The following is a 23,845-nucleotide window of genomic DNA, read 5'->3' on the forward strand; positions in this document are numbered from 1 at the left end:
CCAAAAAGAAGACGAATTTGGTTTAGAGGACCTAGTACAGAACCTCACTTTTCTGAAAGAAATATAATTACAGAATCTCAATAAAAAAAAAACAGCACATCAGGGATCATTTAAACAACCTCTACCTGAACAAAATTCCCTGGATACAATAGAATGTTTTTCTAGTAAAACTGGACCAGTTTTCCTGATCGTGGCCTCTTGAGTGACAGTCCCATGTCTGGAATGCACTCCATTCTTGCCTCTAATTCTTAAAATGTTCCCCTTACTCCAACATTGCCTAATCCATGTAGCTCTCCTTGACCTCTGGCCCATCTTCCTCTTCAAATGTTTCTAGAGTTCTATTTCTCCCATATGTCTTATTCCATTCTTCTTGGTATCCTCCTTATCTGAATATATCATGTCCCTTAGAATACTTTGGGTTTTTCAAAAGGAGCAAACGTGTCATTTTTCATTTTTGAACAAAAAGGGCATATTTAATAAGTAAATGCTTTCTGGACTTGAACAGCTAATTCATTTCTATGTGACAAGATTGCCCTCTGCTGGCTTTCTTGGCCAGTCGGCAGCTCCCAAATGGAGGTGGAAATCTGGAGGAAGGGCATGCCAGCCAAGGTAAAGAGGTCAGCTCGTCAGAGGCGTTGTAAAGGGAATTTCTGCTCTGCAGACCTCTTTCAACTTTCTTATGTTTTGCATGGCTGCAATGTATAACCTATATTAAACTGACTGCCTTATCAATAAGGGGGGGAGTGGGAAGGGAAGGTGAGAACTTGAAACCCCCATATGTTAAAAATTTGTTTTTAAGTGTAATTGGAGAAAAATAAGATGTTCAATGAAGGTGAGGGGAAGAGAATCATTTCAATAAAGTGGGAGTGGAATCCAGACTTTGGGAGCTCAGAAGGGAGTGGGTAGGGGAGCTACATCCACTATTCTTTTAAAAAGACTAATGGCAATGTTGTCATACAGTCTGTTGACCAAGCTACTTAAGGGGAAAATGCCCCCCAAGTCCACTTGGGTCTGGGCTTTCCCCCTCCCATAAGGCCAGCTGTCCCTGAGAAGGATGTCCAAGCCTCCATTACTGCAGGCCCCACTGAGCTCCACGGAATCAGGAGGAGAGCCCCCCAGGCCTCTGCTCACCAGTGAAAGTGCTCCGACAGATGCAGGAATAGTTATTGATGAGCTGGATGCAGTCCAGGCTGCCTTCGGGGTTACAGGGATTGGAGAGACACTCGTTGATATCCCCTTCACAGCGCTCGCCGGCAAAGCCAGGAAGACATCGGCAGGTGTAGCCCCCGATCTTATCCACACACTGCCCACCGTTGAGGCAGTGGGGGCCTCCGGCATCCGGGGCACAGTCATCAATGTTCTCTTCACACCGTAGGCCTGAGAGAAAGACAGACACCAGCCAGGGTGACTAAACTGCATGAATTTTAGCAAAGGATCAGCTCTTATTCTGAGTCTTTCAGGGTTTATCAGATGCCATTACTCAACCTCCAATGGATCCTGAAGTCAGGGATTAATAACCTGCTTATTTGTGGTTATTGATCACCTTGTGGAAGAGCAGTTCTCATGGGATTGAGAAAGCCCAAGCAGAGACAGGAGGAAAGGAACAGGGAGAATCAGGAGAGGAAAATGGAATAAAGAATTTGAGTTTGAAAGGTCCTTTGAGATCATCCACACCTAATGCCCCCTCATTTATAGAGGAGGAAGGTAAAGAGCTTCAGTGACTCACCTAGTCAAGTGATCAGTAAATATGGCAGCTCAGGAACAAAAACAGGGAGATCCTTAAGCCACAATTCATTGTTCTTTTCACTAAATCACAAGCAGGCCCCAAGAAGAGAAGGAGAAAGGACTGGAAAGGAAGAAGAAGAAATAGGAAAGGGAAGAGAGGAGAGACAGGAATAGGGGATGGTGGTATGCTACTAGCCATTGCCTCATGGGCCTCTAGGTTTAAAGCTTTTGGAGAAGGTCTAGATTAAATAAAATCATTTCCACCCTATGTCCATCGAGCATTTTTTTTTTGTTGTTGTTGTTCTTAACTGCAAATGCTGTGGTTAGACAAGTAATGTGGTTAAATAGCAAACTTGTTTTTAGAAATTAAATAGTGAGGAGAGGTGAATGAAACACTTGGACAAAGCAGGTTGGAGAAACAAGAATTTCAATCTCCCCAAAGGCCAGCAATTAAAAACAGGGCTTAGGGAGAAAGGAATCTATAGACCTGGTTTCTCCTAGTTTTTTCATCATTATCTTCCTTTTCACTATTAATAATATTTACTGAAAGCCTCCTATAGATAAACTCTCCTGTCCTGGAGACACCTTGTCTTTGGAGAAGACCTTCATTCTTAAGGGCTTTAAGTTGCTAAGCAATTGATCTCTGCAGGGATTATCATCCCTCTTTGAAGACAGAGAAATAGAAAGATTGAAAGGTCAAAAAAAAAAAAAAAAAAGACACAGTCCATAGGGGAGCCAGGGTTAAGAATTTTCACAAAGAAATAATTCAGACAAGAAAGCCCTTCCTCACATCGAACCAAAACCGGATGCCAAAGAAATACTATCCCTTGAATTCTAGGATATTCCTTGAATTTGTGGCCCTACACAGATCAAGTTGCTCCCCCCCCTTTTTTTGTTTTTGAGTGAGGGACTAACACCAGGAGCAATGGGTAGACGTTGCAAAGAAGTCATTTTAGGTTTAATATCAGGAAAAAATTTCTTCCTAACATCCTCAAATTACAGTGACCCAATAGGATATCTCCTGAAGCAGTGGGTTCCTCTTCATTAGAGTTCTTCAAATAAAGGCTGGATGACCACTCATACAGACACAAGTCAATCCAGATTGCCTCTAACATCCCTTCCATCTCAGAATCTTTGATTTAGGGAAATATTTTGGGAGTCATCACGTCATCTCCCTTAAGTTTTCTCCTGTTACCTCATTCCTCATTAGACCCATTAATTAGGGCAGATCAGCATACAGATACATTTTAATCTGTCTCCCGAGTGAAAACAAGAGCCTTCTGAGTGGACAGTGATCAAAATACACTACTTCAGACGACTGAGTCGGGGCACATGACATTCTTCTTGACATGGTTTTCCTTTGGCACCCAAACAAACAAACTGCCTGTTCTCCTATACTATCAGAGCCAATATTGTTGTGCTTTGTAAAAACATGCAGACTTCAAAGTACTCTCACACTGAATATGATCTGATCCAAGATAAACAAATAAAACAGTCTCCATAGGACCCACATCTTTCCATTCACATTTATGCTCAGATAGAATTTACAGAATTCTTTCATGTTTTCCATTCTGTACAAAGTAACCTTAGGACAGGTCTTCTTTCCCTACTTTTTTGGGGGGGAGGAGGAATTTATTTTTTTATTGAAGCTTTTTATTTTCAAAACATATGCAAAGATAATTTTTCTGCATTGTTCCTTGCAAAACCTTGTGTTCCAATTTTCCCCTCCTTCCCCCCCCATCCCCTTCCCTAGATGCAAGTAATTCAATATATGTTAAATATGATAAAAATAGATGTGAATCCAATATAGGCATATATATTTATACAATTATCTTGCTGCACAAGAAAAATCTAATCAAAAAGTCTTCCCCCTACTTCTTCTTCTTCTTCTTTTTTTTTTTGAGGCTGGGGTTAAGTGACTTGCCCAGGGTCACACAGCTAGGAAGTGTTAAGTGTCTGAGACTAGATTTGAACTCGGGTCCTCCTGAATTCAAGGCTGGTGCTCTATCCACTGAGCCACCTAGCTGCCCCTCTCCTATTTCTTAAAGTCAATTAAAAAGAAGATGTTGGTAAAAGTCACAGCAGAACTCCCCAAGAGACTTTTAATAGCTGGGTTTACTCTCCTTCTGCAAAAGTCCATTCCATGTCATCCCTACCTCGAGTGCCTGGTGGGCAGGAACACTTGAAATGGTTCACCAGGTCAATGCAAGTCCCTCCATTCTGGCATGGCTGGTATTGACATTCATCAACCTCATATTCACAGTTGACACCTTGGTATCCTGGCACACACTGTTAGCAGAGAGGAAAAAGATCATTATGGACTATAGGACCATACAGGACTATAGGACTAAGAGAGTAGCTGAGAAATGCTGCACACTTTCATCAATCCACATCTGTCAGATTTTCCTACTTTGTTTAGGAATACCCCGAATCTCTATTGGAATATGACTATATTCTTGAAAAATGGATAAGTTAATGAAGGGATCAAATACTCTGGGTTTTAATTCAACTCAATTTAATCATTCCACAGGAATTAACAGAAGAGGCAATGAATATATAAATAGGACTTCTCAAAGAATTTCACTGAAAAGGGGGAAAGAGATATTGAATGATACTTAGTGGAGATAATAGAACCTAGTGAAGATTTTTTTTTAAAGGATGGGGGAAACCTGGACACGTCCATAGGTAGCAAGAAAAGAACCATGAGATAGGGAAAATGATCAATGTTTGTATATTCTGAAAACATAAACCAAAAATGCGGTTGGGAATGGACATTTCTTAGTGGAAGTGGCTAGTAATAAAATGTCCGCAGATGGACACTAAGAAGACTCCAGAGATCCATGGAGCTCCCTCAAAGGTAGAGATCTGGGCTGGGAATGAAACAGCAACATGATTCTAGTTATCAAGGGAAGGGCTCTAGAAGTTGATCCAATTCAATACTATGTAAGTACTTTAACTATGAAGAGCATCTTATTAGCAGTGGGAAAATGCAAAGTTCAGATAAGATACAATTCTTATCTAATGAAACTTACTTTCTAGTAAGCATTAGTTGATTCATGGGAAGTTGGAATAGATAAAACAAATTCTCAATAAATTCTATCAAAAATAAACTATATTACATTCTATTTTTATTTTACACTGAAAAAAATCTATTATTAAATTAAATCTTTGAGTCTAACCAGAAGCTAGCCCATAAGAAAACATGGTTAGTTCTTGCCCACCTCACATCTATATCCTCCAACATAATCTCTGCAAGTGGCTCCATGCTGGCAAGGATTAGAAGCACATTCATCCAGCTGTTTCTCACAGTAGCTTCCTGTGTAGCCCAGGGGGCACTGGCAATGGTGAGTGTTGCCAGCATCAATGCAAGTCCCAGAGTGTTCACACAGGCGATCAACAGACACTCCTACAGAAAAATAGAGAAACAGAATTGCATCATAGATTAGTATATAATACAAGGCAAGGGCAGGCTCAAAAAAAAAAAAAATTCAAAAGCAGCCTAAGAATTCCATTTTATTAATATCTTTAGCTCCTACCTCATAGATCTATCTAATCCAATACTAGAGACAGACAAACCATGAAAACAGAAGAGTTCATTCTCATTTCATGTACAAGTGTGTTGAATGTCATCACTAGGGACATGGGATGGGAGTGAGGGCAAAAAAGTTTGGCAGACAATTTAGGTGAGAAAAGCCAGATTTTAACGATGTGTTCCTACTGATGTCTGGAATTTTCATATTCTAGAAATAGTGCCAGAAGAGTCAAATGGTTCTACCATTGCTTACATTTATATCTTAATGCATTGTTGATAAAGTGGTTTCATTTTAACAATCTATTATATAAAATGGGAATACGTATTCCCATTTTACCAATGAGAAAACTTAGGCCCAAGATCACATGACTGGTAAATGGCATGAATGGGATTGGAAATTAAATCTTCTGGCTCTATACAGGCCTTTTTCTAGCACACCATCTTAAAACAATTAAAATGGTACCAAGAAAAATATATTGGGAGTAAAGCTACATGTAGTTCTAACCTTTGATACCTCTAGTCTATGACACTATTAAAAGAAGAAAAAGGAAGTCCAAATCAATTTAACTTGGTAAATATTTATTAAAGAAATTTTTTATTGAAGTTTTTTGTTTTCAAAACCTATGCAAGGATAATTTTTCAACATTGACCCTTACAAAACCTTATGTTCCAATTTTCCTCCCTTCTTTCCACTCCCTCCCCTAGATGGCAAGTAATTCAATATATATTAAACATGGTAAAATATATGTAAATTCAATATGTACATACATATTTATACAATTATCTTGCTGCACAAGAAAAATCAGATCAGAAAGGAAAAAAATGAGAAAGAAAACAAAATTCAAAAGCTTTTTGTTTTCAAAACATATGCATGGATAGTTTTCCAATATTGACCTCTGCACAATGAAATGATTCAGGGACAGTTCCAAGATCATTGGATCTTGGATCCAATGTGATCCAATGATCTTGTGATGATGAGAGTCATATGCATCCTGAGAAAGGAATGTGGGAACTAAGGTTGGATGACAATATAACATTTTCCATCTTTTTGTTGTTAATTTGCTTGCATTCTATTTTCTTTCTCATTTTTTCTTTTTGATCTGATTTTTCTTATGCAGCAAGATAATGCATATATTGGATTTAACATATATTTTTACTACGTTTAACATATATTGGATTAGTTGCCATCTAAGGGAAGGGGGAGGGGAAAGAGTAGAAAATTGAAACAAATTCATTAAATATTAAATGCTAGGTATTAAGGATACGATGATGAAAGAACTGCCATTAGTAGACAGAAGTAAGACAAATAAAAACAACTCTAATTCAAGTAACAAAATTATGATGCAAGAAAAGAGACATCATTTTAGATAAAGGGGAACATTAAAAGCTGGGAGACAGTTTATTTTATTAAAGGGATGGTTTATAAACATATGGAAAAGGTAGCAGTGCTCAAAAAGAATCATTAGCATGGTTTTACCAAGAACAATCCATGTCATGTTAATTCCATTTGGGGCTTTGGGGAGTGGGAGAGAGGAAGGTCACTGACTTACAGGTGAGGGGAAGGAAGAGATCCAGGTCCCCTAGACTTTGGAAAAAGCAATTAACTGAGAGGCAATATAGCATACCGAATAGACATTTTGCCTCAGTCAGGAAGATCTGGTGATGACCTGCATTAGTACAGTGTTTTTTTCCCCTTCAAACAATGAAATCACAGATCCACTCTCTATTCCTCTCTGATGTGACAAAGCACCTCGTGCTATTTTTTGGGCAGGGTAAGGTGGAGAAATGTATGAGAAAAGATAGTGGATTAATTCTACACTGCCTAAATGTCTGAGTCCAAAGAGCAAGTTAGCTTGGAAGATCTCCAGTGTGGAGTCTTTCAGATATCTTGGGGACTTGAGTCCTTAGTTTTTGTATCAATAAGTCAGACAATGGCAATTTGCACTGAATTTGCAGATGATACAAAGCTAGGAAGGAAAGCTAACATGTTATATGATATTTTGGCTAGACCATGATTCCTGTGTTCAGTTCCTGGACATCAGATTTTAGGAAAGATACTGAGAATGTCCAAAGAGGAGTGTCTGGGTTGGGGAAGGGTCTCAAGATCGTGACATTTTAAGGTTGATTAAAGGAATTAGGTGCAATATTTCACTGGGAGAAGAGAGCTCTTTTTAGATGTCTAAAGAGAAATTAAAATTATTCTGCCAGGTCTCAGAGGACAGAATTAGGTATGAAAGCTAAAATCTGTAGACAGGCAGATTTTGCTAAGGAAGAACTTCAGAACAATTATAGTTGTCTTTGCCATCTTGGCTCTGCCTCCCCTACAATTGTTTAAAAATGGAAAAGATACCTTGGGAAGACATGGGGTTCTCCCTCTAGAACCCCTTATCAGAGATGATGTTCAAGGGATTCTTTTACAGGAACACACAACTCTAGAAACTCAGAACGTATGATTTCCACTCTCCTCTATCCTTCTGACTTGTACCCTTATAATTTGCTGCTCCTTCTCCATCTCTACCATCATTATCCAGTTTCTCCTTCTCCAATCTTTCCTATTCCAAAAGCTGTAGTCTTTGTACTGATGACCCTTGCTAGAGTTAGAACCACCCCCGCCAGAAGCCAGGACTCACGTCTACGGGACGCAGCGACTTCACAGGAGACGTTGGGAACATCACAATAAGCCCCAGTCCATTCGGACGGACATAAACACTGGGATTCTGCTTTTCTCTGAATGCAGGTGCCTTTATTTTTACATGGTGACCGGCTACAGAGGTTCACAAGGGTCTGAAAAATACACATACAAGTCCATACATAAACACATAAATATCTAAGAATCCAAAAAAAAGGAAAGGAAGGGCAGGTGCCAGTATTCTATTAGAAATAAAACAACAGCCAAAATGTAGTCACCTCAAACTCATTTTGCCAGAAATTCCTACCCATTCTGTTCTGCCAGAAAAGCTTCTCTCTTTCCTGGCCATTATGAACTATTTTGGCTCAACACAAAGGGAAAGAAAATGCTCATTAAAACCAGGCTGGTACAGATATATTTAATATGTTAAATGCTAATTGCAGTGGACTCAAAACAGGCTGGATAAGGACAGCTTTTTTCATCTTTATGGGATTTTGACATTCTTAACTTTATTGCAGGATAAGAAACAAAGATCTACACAAGCTGTATTTATTTTTAAAAATTCACTTAAAATGAATTTGGTTTAAAAGTTCCCTCACTATAAGTAGAAATAACTTGGCACATCATAAAACCAGAGCTTGAAATCTTTGGTTTGGACCATTTATTTTGCCTTGAATGTACAGTATCATTAGCTTTTCAATTTAATTCAACTTTTATAGAGATGGCTATTTCCATGCTTGAGATCTTTTCTAATTCTTCTGGCAAAGGACATCTTTTTATTATCCATTGTTCTTAAAGACTTCCAAGGGAAGATGGTAAACATACTGATACAGCCTCTTTTGGGAGCCTCTTCCAAGCATTTCATAACCTGGACTCTTTCTCAATAATATGAAAGCCCATTCCCTCCTACTCAGTTGGAATGGAGAAGCCTAACATTACTCTAATAACCTTCAGCTTTCTCTAAATGTAAATAATTTTAATTCTACCTTCAATTTATTCTTTTCTGGTTAAATGGAGCCCCCAGACTCCTTTGCTAGTCTTGATATTTAATGATACTTTATTGATCCTTTTCACTTGTTTCCACTAAATAATAAAACATGTCATATTTTCTGGAACGTATACTAAGTTTGAAGGGACTGGCGACTCTTGCAATCAAAATATGGCTCCCTTTGGAAGTGATTTCAGAATCACTATCCAGGAGGAGGGTCTCCATGCTGCTTTAGAATTAATATGACTTTAGGTTGCCAGACTCAAAAGATGAATCTTAGAAGGGACTGATTCAAGTATAGTTACTAATACTGGAATGGGGAGTGGAGGGAAGAGATGTATTACCTGACAGTTTTTCCCTGTGTAGCCCAATGGGCAATTGCAGCGATAGGTCCCCACACCATCAATACAGGTGCCCTCATTCAGGCATGGGTGGGAGTTGCATTCATTGATCTCATGAAGGCAGAATGGGCCAGTGAAACCCACAGGACACAGGCAAGAAAAGGAGTTGATTCCATCCACACACGTGCCTCCATTGAAGCAAGAACTGAGAGACAAACAGAAGAAAACCAACATCAAAATAATAACAATGACACCAGACTCTAGGAATGCTACTGACTGAGAATCTGAAGTCCAAAGAGTGCAAGGTGGGTAAAGGCCTGTGAACCAATGTCCCCCCAAAACCCCAAACCTGGATTTCTTTTCATGTATTTCAGGATTGTTCACTATGCTTGCCAAACTCAATGGAGAGTCAAAAAAACCTGGTGCCATTCTTATTTCTACCATTGATCAAGGACTTAGGGCTGACTTGGAAACTCCTAGAGAATGCTTAGTTCTCTAGATTTCTGTTCAGGCCTTCAGGAACTTTTCATAGTCACTTTTTTATATTAGCAAAATTACTATTTTTGGAAAGGGTTGAGTGAGGGTCCAGGAGTTAACATTTCTTTCTCTAGTTTCCATAAGAAAGCTGCAGAATTTGCAAAGTTTGTGATACATAAGGACATCAGTATCCTTACATAATTTCCAAAGAGTGACAGGCTTAAATGGCTTCCCACTCAAATGTAGAAACAAATGGATAAGGAGCCCAGAGGTGGGTAAAAAGCTAAGGATAAGAGTCAAGGGTTCTTTTTGCTTCCCAATGAATAATTATTTCTACTTTGAAGATCCAGAAGGCTATATCTGCTAATTAGCTAAATATCAGAAACTTTGGTAAGAGATTTGGGAAATGGTGGTGAGACCTAAACAAATGTCTAATTCTGCACCCCAGGAAATATGGTTTGCATCAACCTCCCCTTTTTTCTTTGTGTTTGTTGGGGGACGTCCTCTTCTAGGTGGCTGCCTCTCACCTCTCAGTGCACTCATCAATGTTGTTCTCACAGTGAGGGCCATCGAACCCGGCCTGGCATCTGCATGTATAACTGTTGACATAGTCGGAGCAGGTGCCTCCATTCTTGCAGGGTTCACTCAGACACTCATTCATGTCTGTCTGACATCTATCACCATTGAACCCAGGCAAACAAAGGCACGAGAAGGAGTTCACTCCATCTACACAGGTAGCACCGTTCTGACAGGGATCTAAAACAAGGAACACAAGTGTGTGAAAATAGCACCGGTGGCTCACTGGTATTAGTCAAGGTCCTTCCTCCACACATGAGCCACTTAACAACCCAAAGGGACCAGGGTCAAGTACTCCCACAAAAGCAGCATCAGGCACTGGACTACGACCAAAGACTCAGCTCTGGTTGCTCACGAGTCCTTCCTTTCCTGATCTTGGCTGACATGGTAATTCCTCTCTACACGACAAATCCAAGCCTCCCCTTTGAATATATAAATGCTTGGCTCTCCTAAAAACAGCTAATTTTCTTAGCTGGGGGAAAAAATGATATTATTTCCAGCTTGGACAGAATGATTTTCCCTGTTCATACTGCTTCCTTCTCTGTATGAAAGACAAGGTAGCCTGGTAAAAGAATTAAAGGAAAGACTGTAGGGTATTATATATACTGATTTATCAAAAAACATTTACTAGATACCTACTATGTGCAAAGAATCATGTTCGGTACTGAGGAAGACAAAAAATCAGAAGAAAGTAATTCTTACAAAGGAATCTTTATCCTGGTGGAGATTGGATATATAAGAATATACTTAAGTAGAGCTCCATCCACTGTGTCACTTGGCTGACATGTATGTGTATGTACATTGTTTATGTATATCTCTCTCTACATATATATGTATGTATATGAAATTACCAATATAAAAGAGCTAAATATATAGCCTCTATTTTATAAAAGGAAAAGATAATTCATTCATCAAATCACTCTTTGACTGAACTTTGCCTTACAACTTTTTTTTATAATGATTATTAAAGAAACTAGATCTGCCTTCAGAGAACAAGCTCTGGCTCAATCCTCATGGTAGCTCTTTTCCATAATAACCCAGTCGCAGGCAGTCCCTGCCCACTCTGCCCACCATGGCTCCCTCCCCACCGACCAGCCGGCCGTTCACTCACTAGCAAGGCACTCGTCGATGTCTTCTTCGCAGTCCACACCTGTGAAGCCAGGTAGACACTTACAGAGGTAGCTTCCTTCCGTATTATGGCAGACACCGCGGTTCATACAGGGCTTGGAGACACACTCATCAATGTCCACATTACACCGAGGCCCTGAAAGCACAGGAGGAGCAAGTCTTACAAATTCTGGGGTCTCAGGGCATCCTCCTGACGGATGCCCAGATGGGGAGTCATGGAAGAGGTCCTCAGAGATGCCCTACAGGTATACATAGCACTTTGTGACCACTAGGGGGCCGCAGATGCATGGGGGATGACGGACAAGATGCTGCAGGGGAAGGGATGCTTGGAGACCTGGAGAGCCTCAACAGCTTCTCAGCCTTTTGTTCTCCCCTTTCTGAATCAGAGACTGCTTACAGACATTTCCCCATTGTCATTAAGCTGGACGTCCATCTCACCTTGCCAGCCAGGAGCACAGAGGCAAGTGTAACTCTCAAAATTTGCAGATTCCTGGCAAATGGCAGCATTCTCGCATGGGTTGGGGTTGCAGGGGGCCAGCACCATCTGACAGTTCTTGCCTGCGGGGACCAAAGAACAGTGAATAGTGGAAATAAGCCAGAAGAGTAGACAATTTGCCCTTTTGGCATCAGGGTGATAAGTCACAAATTCAGATGAACAGGAATATCTGCAACCACCAATTCTACCTAAAACCGACTGAAAAATGGAGAATAAAGATGGAGTCACCAGGCTTTTTGTTAAATAAGAACAGCACTCGTGAAATTTCATCCTGTTTTCTAGAGTTAGTCCCAGAAATCCTCCATTTAGTGACAGAAGTCACACATATGGGGGAAAGTAGTGAAGGAAACATGAAGGAAGAAATGATTCAGGGAGAAACAATGGCCGCACTCCTATGACATGCCATTATTTCGGAGTTCTTTTGTCCTCACATAAATCCAAAGGACCTGAAGCTCTCAAATTACTGAGTGTAGGACTTATGGAATGCTGAGCATAAACATCCAATAAAAGCTTTAGAACAAAAAGTTTCCCTTTCTCAAGTATGGCATTTTCCAAAATAAAGTCATAACTAACTCAGGCCAAATCTTGGCCAAATTTTGTGTTCCAATTGGAAAAAAAAATACCTTCCTTAGATTGTGACAGAAATTTCCACTGTGATGTCTCATCAAACTGATGGTGACTCAAGTGATTTAAGGAAAAATCTGACTGCTCCATTACTAGTCCCAGTGAACCAGAGCCAATTAGAGATGAGTGTGACCATATGCCAGGCACTGGGACTTTAATATGCTTGTGGTTTTGGTCAGATGTAATCCCTCTAGGTTCACATGCAGGATATAATTTTAATGTGGATCTTATCTACAGCCACAACATAAACAAACATTTCTCTAGTATCTGAGAAATTCAGTGAAAAATTAAATGTTCTCAAAATCAGCTGTAGGCCTTAGTATGCCTGAGCAGTATACACGGGCATATACACCCCGTCATGTATATTTATGTTCCCTTCACTGCCAATACAGGCTGGTAAAAGGCAGAAGAGAAAAACTGAATGTCAGACTTCCCTGACATAAAACTGGAGGACATGGCAGCTGATTGAACATGGGGAGGGGGGAGAGAGGAAGAGAGGAGTCATGAATAATCATAAAATTTCAACAATTAACAGACATGGGGAAGGGAGGGAAAGGGGGCACTGGAAGAATGTTGGGGGGCACTGGAAGGGAGAGGATGGTCTTAGGTTTGACATGTGAGCACTTAGTAGACACTGGAAATGAGAATAACCATGAACAGTGACATAACGAAAACCATAAATTTGATTTTGGAAACATCTGGATACTGGATATGAACTGTGCCATTATTTTAAGCTGCTGTCTTTGCAATTCCCTGAACTACACAGTTTCTCTGCCTTTACAGTGGGAACAATGATATAAAATAGCTACATTTAACAGAGGGTGGTCCATATGTGTTCTTCCTTGCTGTAGGTCTTTTCAAGGGAAGGCAGGAAAACCAGCTTGCTTGGGAATATTTGAGAATTCTCATTCAATGTGTACTGCACTACATGAAATCCCTTCTAACTTTTTAGAATCTGGAATTCCATAAATGCAAAAGAGAACAAGAGCCTCCCACATCATGAGAGGGCATAGTGTTTTTTCTAAATCTCAGGATCCAGCCAATGAGTCTGAGAGAATAGAGAATAATTCTCTATTATTCTGCCACAAGAGATAACCTCATTGATAATCAAATGTTGTACATGACAGTACAGAGCCAAGTGCCTTTTCTGTTTTAACATGTACATTCTGGACACCCAAGGAACTTACCTGTATATGGAAGCATACAATGACAAGTATAGCCACTTATATCATCAGTGCAGGTGCCCTGATTAAGGCAAGGATTTGAAGCACATTCATCGATGTTGACTTGACAGTTGTAACCTACAGATGGTGGGAAATGAGAAAAAATGAAATTTAATATAAGTTTCATCGCTGCTTCAAGTGAACAACTCAAGCAAAATTCACCCAATGTCAGTAAATCAGCAGGCACATTGGAAACTACAGTAACTCAGGCTGCTAGAAAAGGTTAAAAGTGATGAGAAATCACCACCGTCTGTACAGTTCTTTAGAGGCAAAAGAAATTTATGCTATTCCAAATAATTCCTCAGAAATAGTTCAAGAATATCATTACATGTAGAAATCTTGATATACTACAGAAAATCACAATTTATGAACCACAATTTCTGAATTTGAGATTTGGAAGAGACCTCACTGGCTACTTAGCCCAACTTCTACCTTAAATGCCCGATTCTCAAAACATCATTAAGATAAAAAAAGAAATGAGAGTCAGACAGAAGACCTTGGTTAGATTCCCAAAATATACGCTGACTAAAAAGTAGAAGAAAAACACACTTCTTAAAACCTGGCTTCCTAAAGATTATGGATAGTAGGTCAATAAAATACTAGAAAGCCTTTCTCCTGAGTTTTCCAAAAGCTGGTGGAAGAAACGGAACAATGAGGACCCAAGGGATAGATATAAAGAACTCCTGAATGGCTACTTTCCTAGAAAGCAAAGAGGTGATTATCTGAGAACATCAGAAAGTGAACAATGACTCCATTGTAAGGGGATGGAGAGCATGGATCCCTTGCCCTCCAAACGCCGATGTACTTTAAATACACTTGACCTCCACCTTGCTTTCCCTGAATTGTCTCTGCAACCCACCGATCAACACTGTATGTCTCAAGAGAACTAGCGAGTGAAATAAAAACCCTTTTCCTGTTCCTTCCACAAAAGTGACTGAATACACCGCTCTGTCCAAAACTGGGCAGAAATGAGCCCTTTTTTTCACCTTTAAAGCCCTGCTTGCAGGTACACCTGTATCCATTCACCAGATTGTCACAGGTTCCTCCATTCTGGCAGGGGTTGGAGAGACATTCATTTTTATCCACTTCACAATTGGTTCCAACCCAGCCTGCTTCACAGAGGCATTTATACCTGAAAGAAAACCAAACAATACACTTGAGAAATTCCTGCTTTTGATGCTAAATTACTACTGGAACATAACCCTGAGTTAAGGAAGAGAGGGAAAAAATAAGCTCATTTAATCCCATTCACTACAGCCCAAAAAACAGAAGTAAAATCCAATCAAAGGGAACAGAACTCTATAATTGGAGATTCAGCAAGGGACAAGGAACAAATGCATTTCTCTGTTTTCTCAGCCTGGAAGCCTTGGCCCGATGTGAGTATCCCTGACAATGATGTAATTCTTGTCACCCTCCCCCAATTTGTTCAAGATGTAAATGGTTCAAATTGTAGGGTCTGAGTTGAAGACTCACCCACATGGTTACTGGTTTGCTGTGAATATTGAATTTAAAATAACAACAATGGGAAAATGTCTATTTTAATATTTACAAAGAGCTAATTTCATTTCTAGCTTTTTACAAAAGTACTGCAAATCCAACTAGAAATTACCCCTAGGACTATTTCTTCCACAGAGAAATGTGGGAGTTCCATATAGGATATCAAACTTCACACCTAATAAACTTACCCATTGGCAACACCTGTACAATTCCCATGGATGCAGGGATTGCTGAGGCATTCATTAACTTGTGAATAACAACTGGGGTGGTGAGGTCCTTCTGGGCAGATGCAACGGAATCCATTCACATCATTGATGCACGTTGCACCCTTGCGGCATGGGTTCGAGGCACACTCATCGATGTCAACGTTGCATCTTTGACCTATGGCAAAGGGAATTCAAGTCTTTTTATAGGCTTTTCTTATGCATGCATTTCTATTTAAGAAATTGGTGGTGGCTCTGATAATTTATTTTCAAAACTCCAGAATATTTTTCGCCTCTACATTTTCCTTTAACCTTAATCTTCACATTAGCAATATTGCCAAATCCTGTTGATTCTGATACCATACATCTCAAATATGTTCCCTTTGCTCTATTCTTAGAGTCACTATCTCATCACCAAAACTGGTATTCTTGTTTCTAGTTTTTCCTCTCCTGCTCATTCTTCACACAAATATAACAAACTACTCAGAGATGTAGAAAAATCATAAAAAGAAGGAAAGTTGAGGAAGTTGATAGTGAATAGACATTTTTTTTGAGCAGTCAGGAGATGAGAGCATTGCTGGAGTGGACAGAGTGAAGGGTATGTGCACTTGATGAGAATGGAAAATATTTATAATAATGGCAGGGTTGAAAGGGAGTCAATATCCAATAAATAAAAGACTTCCCAATGAACAATCTAACTCAGAAGAGTTCAGCTGGAATGAATTTACAATAGACCTCATCAACATGGTTTTATTACTTTTTCCAGCAATGCAGGAGAGAAAAAAGCAGAATCCAGGATGAGTTCATGAGTAAACAGGAATGGCAAAAAGGCTAAAGGGATTAGAATGGTACTAAAATGAGTCTGAGCCAGATATTCAAGCAAGTAAAATCAGCTCTGGAGTAATGGATGAGGAGGACCAGAGAGAACGAAGGGAACAAAAATGGCAATGTTGGACTCCATTAAAAGCTACCAATTAAGTGGGAGCAAATAGCTAAGAATTCAATTTTGGAATTTAAGATCTAGAAGAGGAAGAATTTGTGGGTGATAACAAAGTCTATGGTGCAGAATTATCAGAAAGGAGCTGAAGTGCTCTTGACTTGAGATTGAGGTCACTGGAGTTAAGTGTCAAAGAACAAAAAGGCAAAGGGTTCTAAGATTTACTGCAGTCATCCAGATGCTGAATCATTCAATCAACAAATATTTATTAAGAAATTATGTGCTTGGTACTGAGACAGACAAAAATGAAGCATATTGTGATCAGAAAAATGACACACACGGTGGAAGATGGACAAATATCCTGGAGATTAACATAGGAGACTGATATGGTTGAGAAAACTATGCTATAAAATTTCCAAAGGAGCAGCTATAGAATGATAGTGGTGCAGCCAAAGTCTGAAGGCTGTATAGCAAAGGCTTGGCTGAGGAAGAGAAGGAAAAAGAGGAAGAGGAGGAGGAGGAAGAGGAAAAAAAAAGAGGTGCTGTTGAAGTGCAATTATAGGAAAATGGTATGAACTGGTGCAAAAGGGAGTGGGATCCGGCTTTATAAAAGGTACACATTTTTTATTTCAGACTATTTATATAATCCTTACATATTGAAATAATCCTTATTTCAGTCTACTTTCTTTCTTTAGAGTGAACATAACTTAATCCTCTTCTAATGGTTTAGAAGGACTTTAAAAACTCTCTGGACCATCAAGCTAACAATTTTAATTTGGCGATGAGTGTGACCACCTGTAAGGCGGCATTCCAACCATATGGGATTACATTAAGCTATCTGGGCTGGAAACTGGTCTAAATCGGTAACATAAGACATAAACCAGGAAGTGGTCTTGGAATAAATCTTACTAGAGTCTTGACTTCTTGGGGTTACCTCTCTTTTGTTAAAGAATTCCACTTACTTAAAGAATCCAGTGAACTGGGTTATGATTAATCAATGTTTCATTATATACACCCAAAGCAGTCGATGTTTATTAAGAGTTTACGGTATCTATTATGTATCAGACATTATGCTAAACTCAAGAGTTACAAAGAAAAACAACAACATTGTTTTTACTTTCAACAAGCTCAACTTTTCATGGGAAGACAATATGCAAATAAACACAGTTATGTAAAATATATACAATATATGTAGTATACAAATAAATATGTGGACACAATAAACACAGAGCAAGTGGATGGAACTCTCAGAAGGAACATAGTAGCACAGGAGGGAAGAAAGTTTCCTGGAGAAGATGGGATTTCCATTGAATTTACAAAGAAGCCAGAAATGAGGAGAGAGAGCATTTCAGACATGGGGACAGACAGCAAAAAGGCAAAGGAAAGGAAGCTAATATTGCTGGATCACAGAAGAGAGGAAATATCTAAAATGTTTTGTGAAGGCTTTTAAAAGCCAGAGGATTCATATTTGATACCAAAAGCAATAGAGAGCCACTGGAGTTTAATGAGTAGGAAAGAGAGGGGGTACCACTAGGATTCTGAGCTTCAGGAAAATTACTTGGCCAGCTTTGTGGTGGATGGATTGGAGTGGAAAGAGATTTAAAGCAGCTAGACTAAATTGCAGAAGTGATGAGATCCCGTATCAGGTTAGTGCTCATGTGAGTGGAGGGAACACGTATGAGAGATCTTATGAAGGTAGATAAGACAAAACTTGGCAAACGATTAGGCATGTGGAGTTTGCTAGGAGGCGAGGATAACACCAAAATAGTGAGCCTGGATGACTGGGAAAATGATGGACAAAAACAAATTTAAAAGAAGGGAGGATTTGGGGGAAAGAAAATGAATTCTGTTTTGGATTTGCTGAGTTAGAAGTGCCTTTGAAACATACAAGTAAATGGTAGCAACATCCAGATAGGAAAGAATTTATAAATTTCCCGCCACCTCAATGCAAATAACACATTTTGAACCAGAAATTGCAATAAACAGAGCCATATACATTTAATGTATGGCTTTTAAAACTTTTTTTTTAATCTCTTACCTAATTATCCAAATCATTCATTACTAGTGATTTAGTATTAATGAATAAGTGATACTTTGTTTATAATATCGTGGTTGTGACAATTTTCCTTTTTTAAAATAACATTTTCTTAATAATTCATTTTTAGGTACTATTTTCTTGACCTGAACCTTGTACAGTGAAGATCCAGATTTAAGTCCAGGTCTGTGACTATTAGAAGATGCTTCATACCCAGCCAGGTCTCCCTTCCTTTATGTAAGATGAGGATGTTGGTTTAGGTGATATTTGATGTTCTTCCCAGCTTGAGATCATAATAGATGATGCTAATCTTGGTTGAAAGACATGCAGCTGATATCTGCCACTGGCAAAAGCTATGAATCGACTCTCCCCAGGCAGCAATTCAATACTGGGTCAGAGGAAAGATCCCATAACTTTAGTTCTTTTGGGATAGATTTTTTTAAAATCAGTAACTGTTTTTTGTCTTCTTCATTGAGTCACAGGGACTTCTGACACTACTGTAGTTTCACGTAGTTTATGGAAACTTCACTTTGGGAGGAATGATAAGAATGGGAAACATGGGCATATTGGTAAGAAGGGATAAGTAATGGATGGGAAACACTTGGGAGGAGGGACAAAATAGTAGTAATGTCAGAGGCAAGGGAATAAGATGGAAAGAACTGCCAAGATCAAGACCACATTTTACCTAATGAAGAAGCAAAATTAGAAATCAAATTGAATCTGAAAACATGCCATACTCTCAGTAAATAATTCAACCCAATTTTTCCTCCTGCCTCCAGCTTAGGACACTTGAATTACATTGAGAAAGGAGCTTAATAAATATTTGTTGTTAACTCTTCCTGGAACCTGACTCTAGGCCAACTGTTTCAAAGGGCACTTTGGAAGGAGCTCTGTCTAGAAGGGGTGTAAAGAGAATGCCGCAGAAATAGTTCCTTCCCATTAGGTGCTGATATCCTCAGAAAAAGGGACCAGAAGTATTAAGGTACCCTATCATAGACCTTGCAGGTAACTCCATAATTATTGATTAAATTAAAATAAGGAACTGGGAGAGGTATAGGATTATGTTTGCCAATTTCCAAAGGATCCAGAAAGCTGATCAAAGTAATAATGATCACTGATTCAAAGAACCAAAGAGGAAGCTGTTATACCCAAAGATTAAAGTGAGCTCCCTTTAATTTACAAATATATCAAAGCACACTATTTATCTCCCCAAAGAGACTCAAAATGCAAAAGGAGATGTGCCCTTCTGGACATGACTAATGAGTAAATCTGCTTTACTTGACTAAAAGTCAAGTCACAAGAATACTCTTTCCCTCTTTTTCATTTAATTGGGGGGACGATGGGAGGAAGAAAAAATTCTTAATAGACAAAAAATAATTTTTTTTTAATTTTTGTTTAGTCAATTGGGGTTAAGTGATTTGGCCAGGGTCACACAGCTAGGAAGTATTAAGCCAGATTTGAACTCAGGTTCTCCTGACTTCAGGGAGGGTACTCTATCCACTGTACTATCTAGCTGCCCCCCAAAATAAAAAAAATTTAAAAATATATGTGTGCCTAATTTATTTCTACTCTAAACAACTTTACTAACACTTTGGCTCTTTTCTGGGATTCTGACTCAGTATTTCCTAACCCACTACACAAATAGAAAGTATCAGCAGGTATAGAATGCAGAATTTATTTTTTAAAAGACTCCCTTAAACTATATAAACTGTTATTAAAATAGCAAAAAATAGAATACAGGAAAGGAGACAACATCACATACTGCCAGGTGGTGGGCACATACCACAAGAGCCACTGATATTTTAAACATCCCAGACTAAGAGACAGAGAGAGGTCCCAGGGAGAGGATCTAGGCTCATACCCAAATCATAACATCCCACTTCCTGCCTGGTCTGAGTTTTATACCCCACCTTAAGTTTATTTTAGCATATTTCCAACCTGCTTATTTCTCTCTTTCTTTACTTGCCTGGTACAAGGCCAAAAAGAATCTTTGTATTCTGCAAACACTTTCTGAGAAAATTAGCCAAGCTGAGGCATAAATACTTTTAACACGAAACTTGTAATCTGGAAGAGTTTTCCAGGCTGATGTTCTTCCAGAGTGCTACTACAAGGTTACTGGGAACAGTTAGTTACCTCTTCAGCAACAATGTGCTATTGTCCAGCACAATTTTTTTATGTTTAATTTGCTATCAGTTTTTCTGAAGTAGGACGTTTCAGGCATGGATATTGTCTGGCGGACACATGCCACATATAGCCCTGGGTCATACCTGGTACATGAGCGATCTTCCCCAATGAAGAGAGACTACTGTTACCCAATATAGGCAATAGATAGCTTTCTCAAGTGGCCGACCCACAATCATATAACCTTGTGGTAAGCCAAGCAGGAGAACACAAGCAATTGTGAAACATGAGAGGAAGATAAGTCATTAACTGGAGAATTGTAAGCACTTATTTGTAGTTGGCTTGGATTTGCCTTCTAACATCATGGTTTGAAAGTCTAGGAAGGAAATATTTCAGGAGGACTGTAAATAGCCATATGGTGGGCCTATTATAGCATCATCACTTAAAATATTTGTTTATTTTTAAAAACCTTTATTAAGTACTTACTTGTATATTGCCATATAAAATAAAAAACCAGGGCAGTGTTTTTCTAACCAGTGAGACTACTCTGCAGACATCTTGGGTGAATATCCAGAAGGAAAACAAAGTGGATATATTTTTATCCTTGTCCATATACTATGTCTTCTTGGTTGTATTCCAAAAAGTTCACTACCATGTCTTAGACTAAAAAGGGATAGGAGTATTGTTCCACTTGTTTATAATTATCTAAGAGGAGTTTATTGTCTGAAAATATACATGTGTCCATGTATATGTATACACATATATCAATATAACTATCCTCCCTCCTCCCTTCTTCCTCCCATCCCTCCCTCTCTCTGTTTCTCCCATCACTATCTCTTTCTTCTTCCTTAAGTATTGCTTAATTTCCAGGGGATGTCTTAAAACACTGCATATCATATATTACTGGGAAGGGCTGGAAGTGCTCTTTCTAGACCAGGCCTGGCCCCAGGAGGAGGAAATATGAAAAATTAAGTTTTCTATGTCATTTTTCTGAGATTCATGAGCTGGAAGGAAGATTTTAAAAAGAAAACAGAATGTTACCTGTGAATCCTGACAAACAGACACAGCTGTAGCGATTAATCCCATCCATACAGATCCCATGAACACAGGGATTACTTGCACAGTCATCAAAATTAATTTCACAATTCACTCCTGCAAAGATAGGAGAAAACTCTCTCAGTGACCCACTTCCCATTCTTTATTAATACCAGAAACATAGACAATAAAGGCCACCATGTAGTGATGGTAGTGATGATGATGATGATGATGTAGTCTACAACTCTTCTAACTTTCTTTGGGTAGAATAAAAATTCACAAAGCATTCATAGATCTCAGGAAGCGTCTATTTAAGATCTACCTATCTACGTAAGTTTCCTTGGTTGCTATTACATACAACTGCAGCAATCAGTTTTCACCTAATCTATCACTGGTAGCCAGAGAAGAGATGCTTCAGGTCAGACAGGGAGAAGACAAATTAATCAGTTCATCACATACAAAGTCCTACTGAAATTGAGCTCACATGACACTTTTTGCCAAGGGCAGTCCTAGAGAAAGTTTCTTTAAAAAACAAACAAAACAAAAAACAAAAACAAACAAAAAACAGCCCTCTCTCTCTCTTTCTAAACCTAAGTCTTTTTTAAAAATAGGTTAAAAATTATCTGCCATGCAGATGCTGAGGGAGAAACAAGACTCAATGAAACATGGTGCCTACTTTGAAGAAGCTCCCAATTTATTAGAAGGACTCTATTGATTGCTCCTAGAAGGATGGAGCTTGGTTAGGTTAACACCCAATAGCACTAGAAGTTGTTGGTCTCCTTCAGGCATGGATGGCAGAGAAACCTTCTCAAAAAGGTGTTTTGTTTTTTTTTAAATCCTAAAAAATTACATATATAAAGTTAGACATAACTTTCTAATTTTTTGAGTGAAATATCCAGCCTATAGTGAAGTTAAAAATAAAGGAGAGACTATACAAAATTGCCTATTTTGTCATTTCCCTGGTTTGCAGTTTTTAGCTAACTCATAATTTGCCCCGGAACTAAAAGTCAGTCATGGCTTAATTGCACAATGCCAGGTCTATCTATTCTCAGTTGCCTGATATTAGCTAAAATTAAAAATTAGAAAGAAAAAAATAAACAGCATTGGTCTAACAGGGCCCTGAGTATTTCAAGTAAAGGTCTTGCCTTCCCCGTTCACTGTTCCTTACTCTGCGTGCTACCCTATTCTGTGTGAGTTCCAAAAGGCAGAGCAAGAGCAAGGGGGTAAAAGATATAGACAATTCTGCTCTCGTGATAATGGAAGTAATGCAGGAATCAGCTCTGGCAGAACATAAGCTTCCTGAGTGACTGTTCTTGACTGTTATCTCCAGAACTGAGGTCACCAATAATTCCTCTATCTTGCAAATCCCATAAAATCCACCTGTTACAATCGGTCTCTTAAATCAAATTTCATTTCTTTTCTCTTAAAACCTCCCACATCTACCCTAGGCAACTGGATTGTGGAGCCCGATGATAGCTCCTCCTTTTAATTGTGCTGCTTGCAAAAGCAATCAATTATTTCTTGTCCTGTTCAGGGACAGGTTCTTACACCATCCCCCCAGGGCACCCACCTGATACCTCCTGGCCTGATGGGATAATCCTAGAGAAAACAAAGTACCTGCCAGCTAACTCTTCACCCAGTTTTAGAGCGTGCTGGATAAAGTGGGATAGATAGTAAAGACCGACACAACCCTTCTATTCTGAGGAGCTCCATTCAGTTGCTTGTAAATCTCTCAAATTTCTTTTGGGGCTGCAATTTCTCATGTCTGGGGACCAGCCCGGAAGCAAATTGCTTTTGGAAGGTTTCACAAAGATCCATTCAGCCCTTTTAGGGAGTTATCTAAACGTGGAGGGAGGGAGAAGCATTTTCAGCTGTGAAGGCATGGGGATGTTTTTTTGTATGCTTGAGTAATTCAAAAAGGACTTTGTTTCCAAACTTGGCATGTACGAGGTCCTGGATGAAGACCAGGGCCTTTGACATGTTTGAAGAAATTGGTTTGGAAATAAAAAAAAATAAGTTGAAGGCATCTGACCACCCCTCCCCCTTTGCCCCCCTACATAGACCACTTTCTTCGAGTCCCAAATGTGTTTTCAATCAATCACCCAATGTATTGGCAGGTACTTTTCTCACAAAGGCATACACTGGTTAATCTTTCTCTAATACATTTTTCTTTGATCTGAGAAATAGTACCTCTCTGTCCATGCACAGCCAGCATGGCAATAAATATTCATCTAATAAGTAAAACTGGAATTCAGGGAAGTCTGTGAAATGCTGCCAA

General features: G+C 39.1%; 1 protein-coding gene across 1 annotated transcript in view; it reads right to left on the reverse strand.

Moving 5' to 3' along the window:
- Positions 1 to 23,845, reverse strand: part of NOTCH2 (notch receptor 2) — a 164,346-nt gene that overhangs the window by 13,729 nt on the left and 126,772 nt on the right. Inside the window, 12 exon segments of the mRNA XM_074263252.1 lie at positions 1,132 to 1,377; positions 3,882 to 4,014; positions 4,947 to 5,131; positions 7,888 to 8,041; positions 9,219 to 9,420; positions 10,220 to 10,448; positions 11,380 to 11,532; positions 11,835 to 11,954; positions 13,704 to 13,817; positions 14,726 to 14,871; positions 15,425 to 15,617; positions 21,574 to 21,684. Coding sequence (XP_074119353.1) covers positions 1,132 to 1,377; positions 3,882 to 4,014; positions 4,947 to 5,131; positions 7,888 to 8,041; positions 9,219 to 9,420; positions 10,220 to 10,448; positions 11,380 to 11,532; positions 11,835 to 11,954; positions 13,704 to 13,817; positions 14,726 to 14,871; positions 15,425 to 15,617; positions 21,574 to 21,684 — 1,986 coding nt within the window.

This window comes from Sminthopsis crassicaudata, chromosome 4 (genome assembly GCF_048593235.1).
Source record: "Sminthopsis crassicaudata isolate SCR6 chromosome 4, ASM4859323v1, whole genome shotgun sequence".
NCBI lineage: Eukaryota > Metazoa > Chordata > Mammalia > Dasyuromorphia > Dasyuridae > Sminthopsis > Sminthopsis crassicaudata.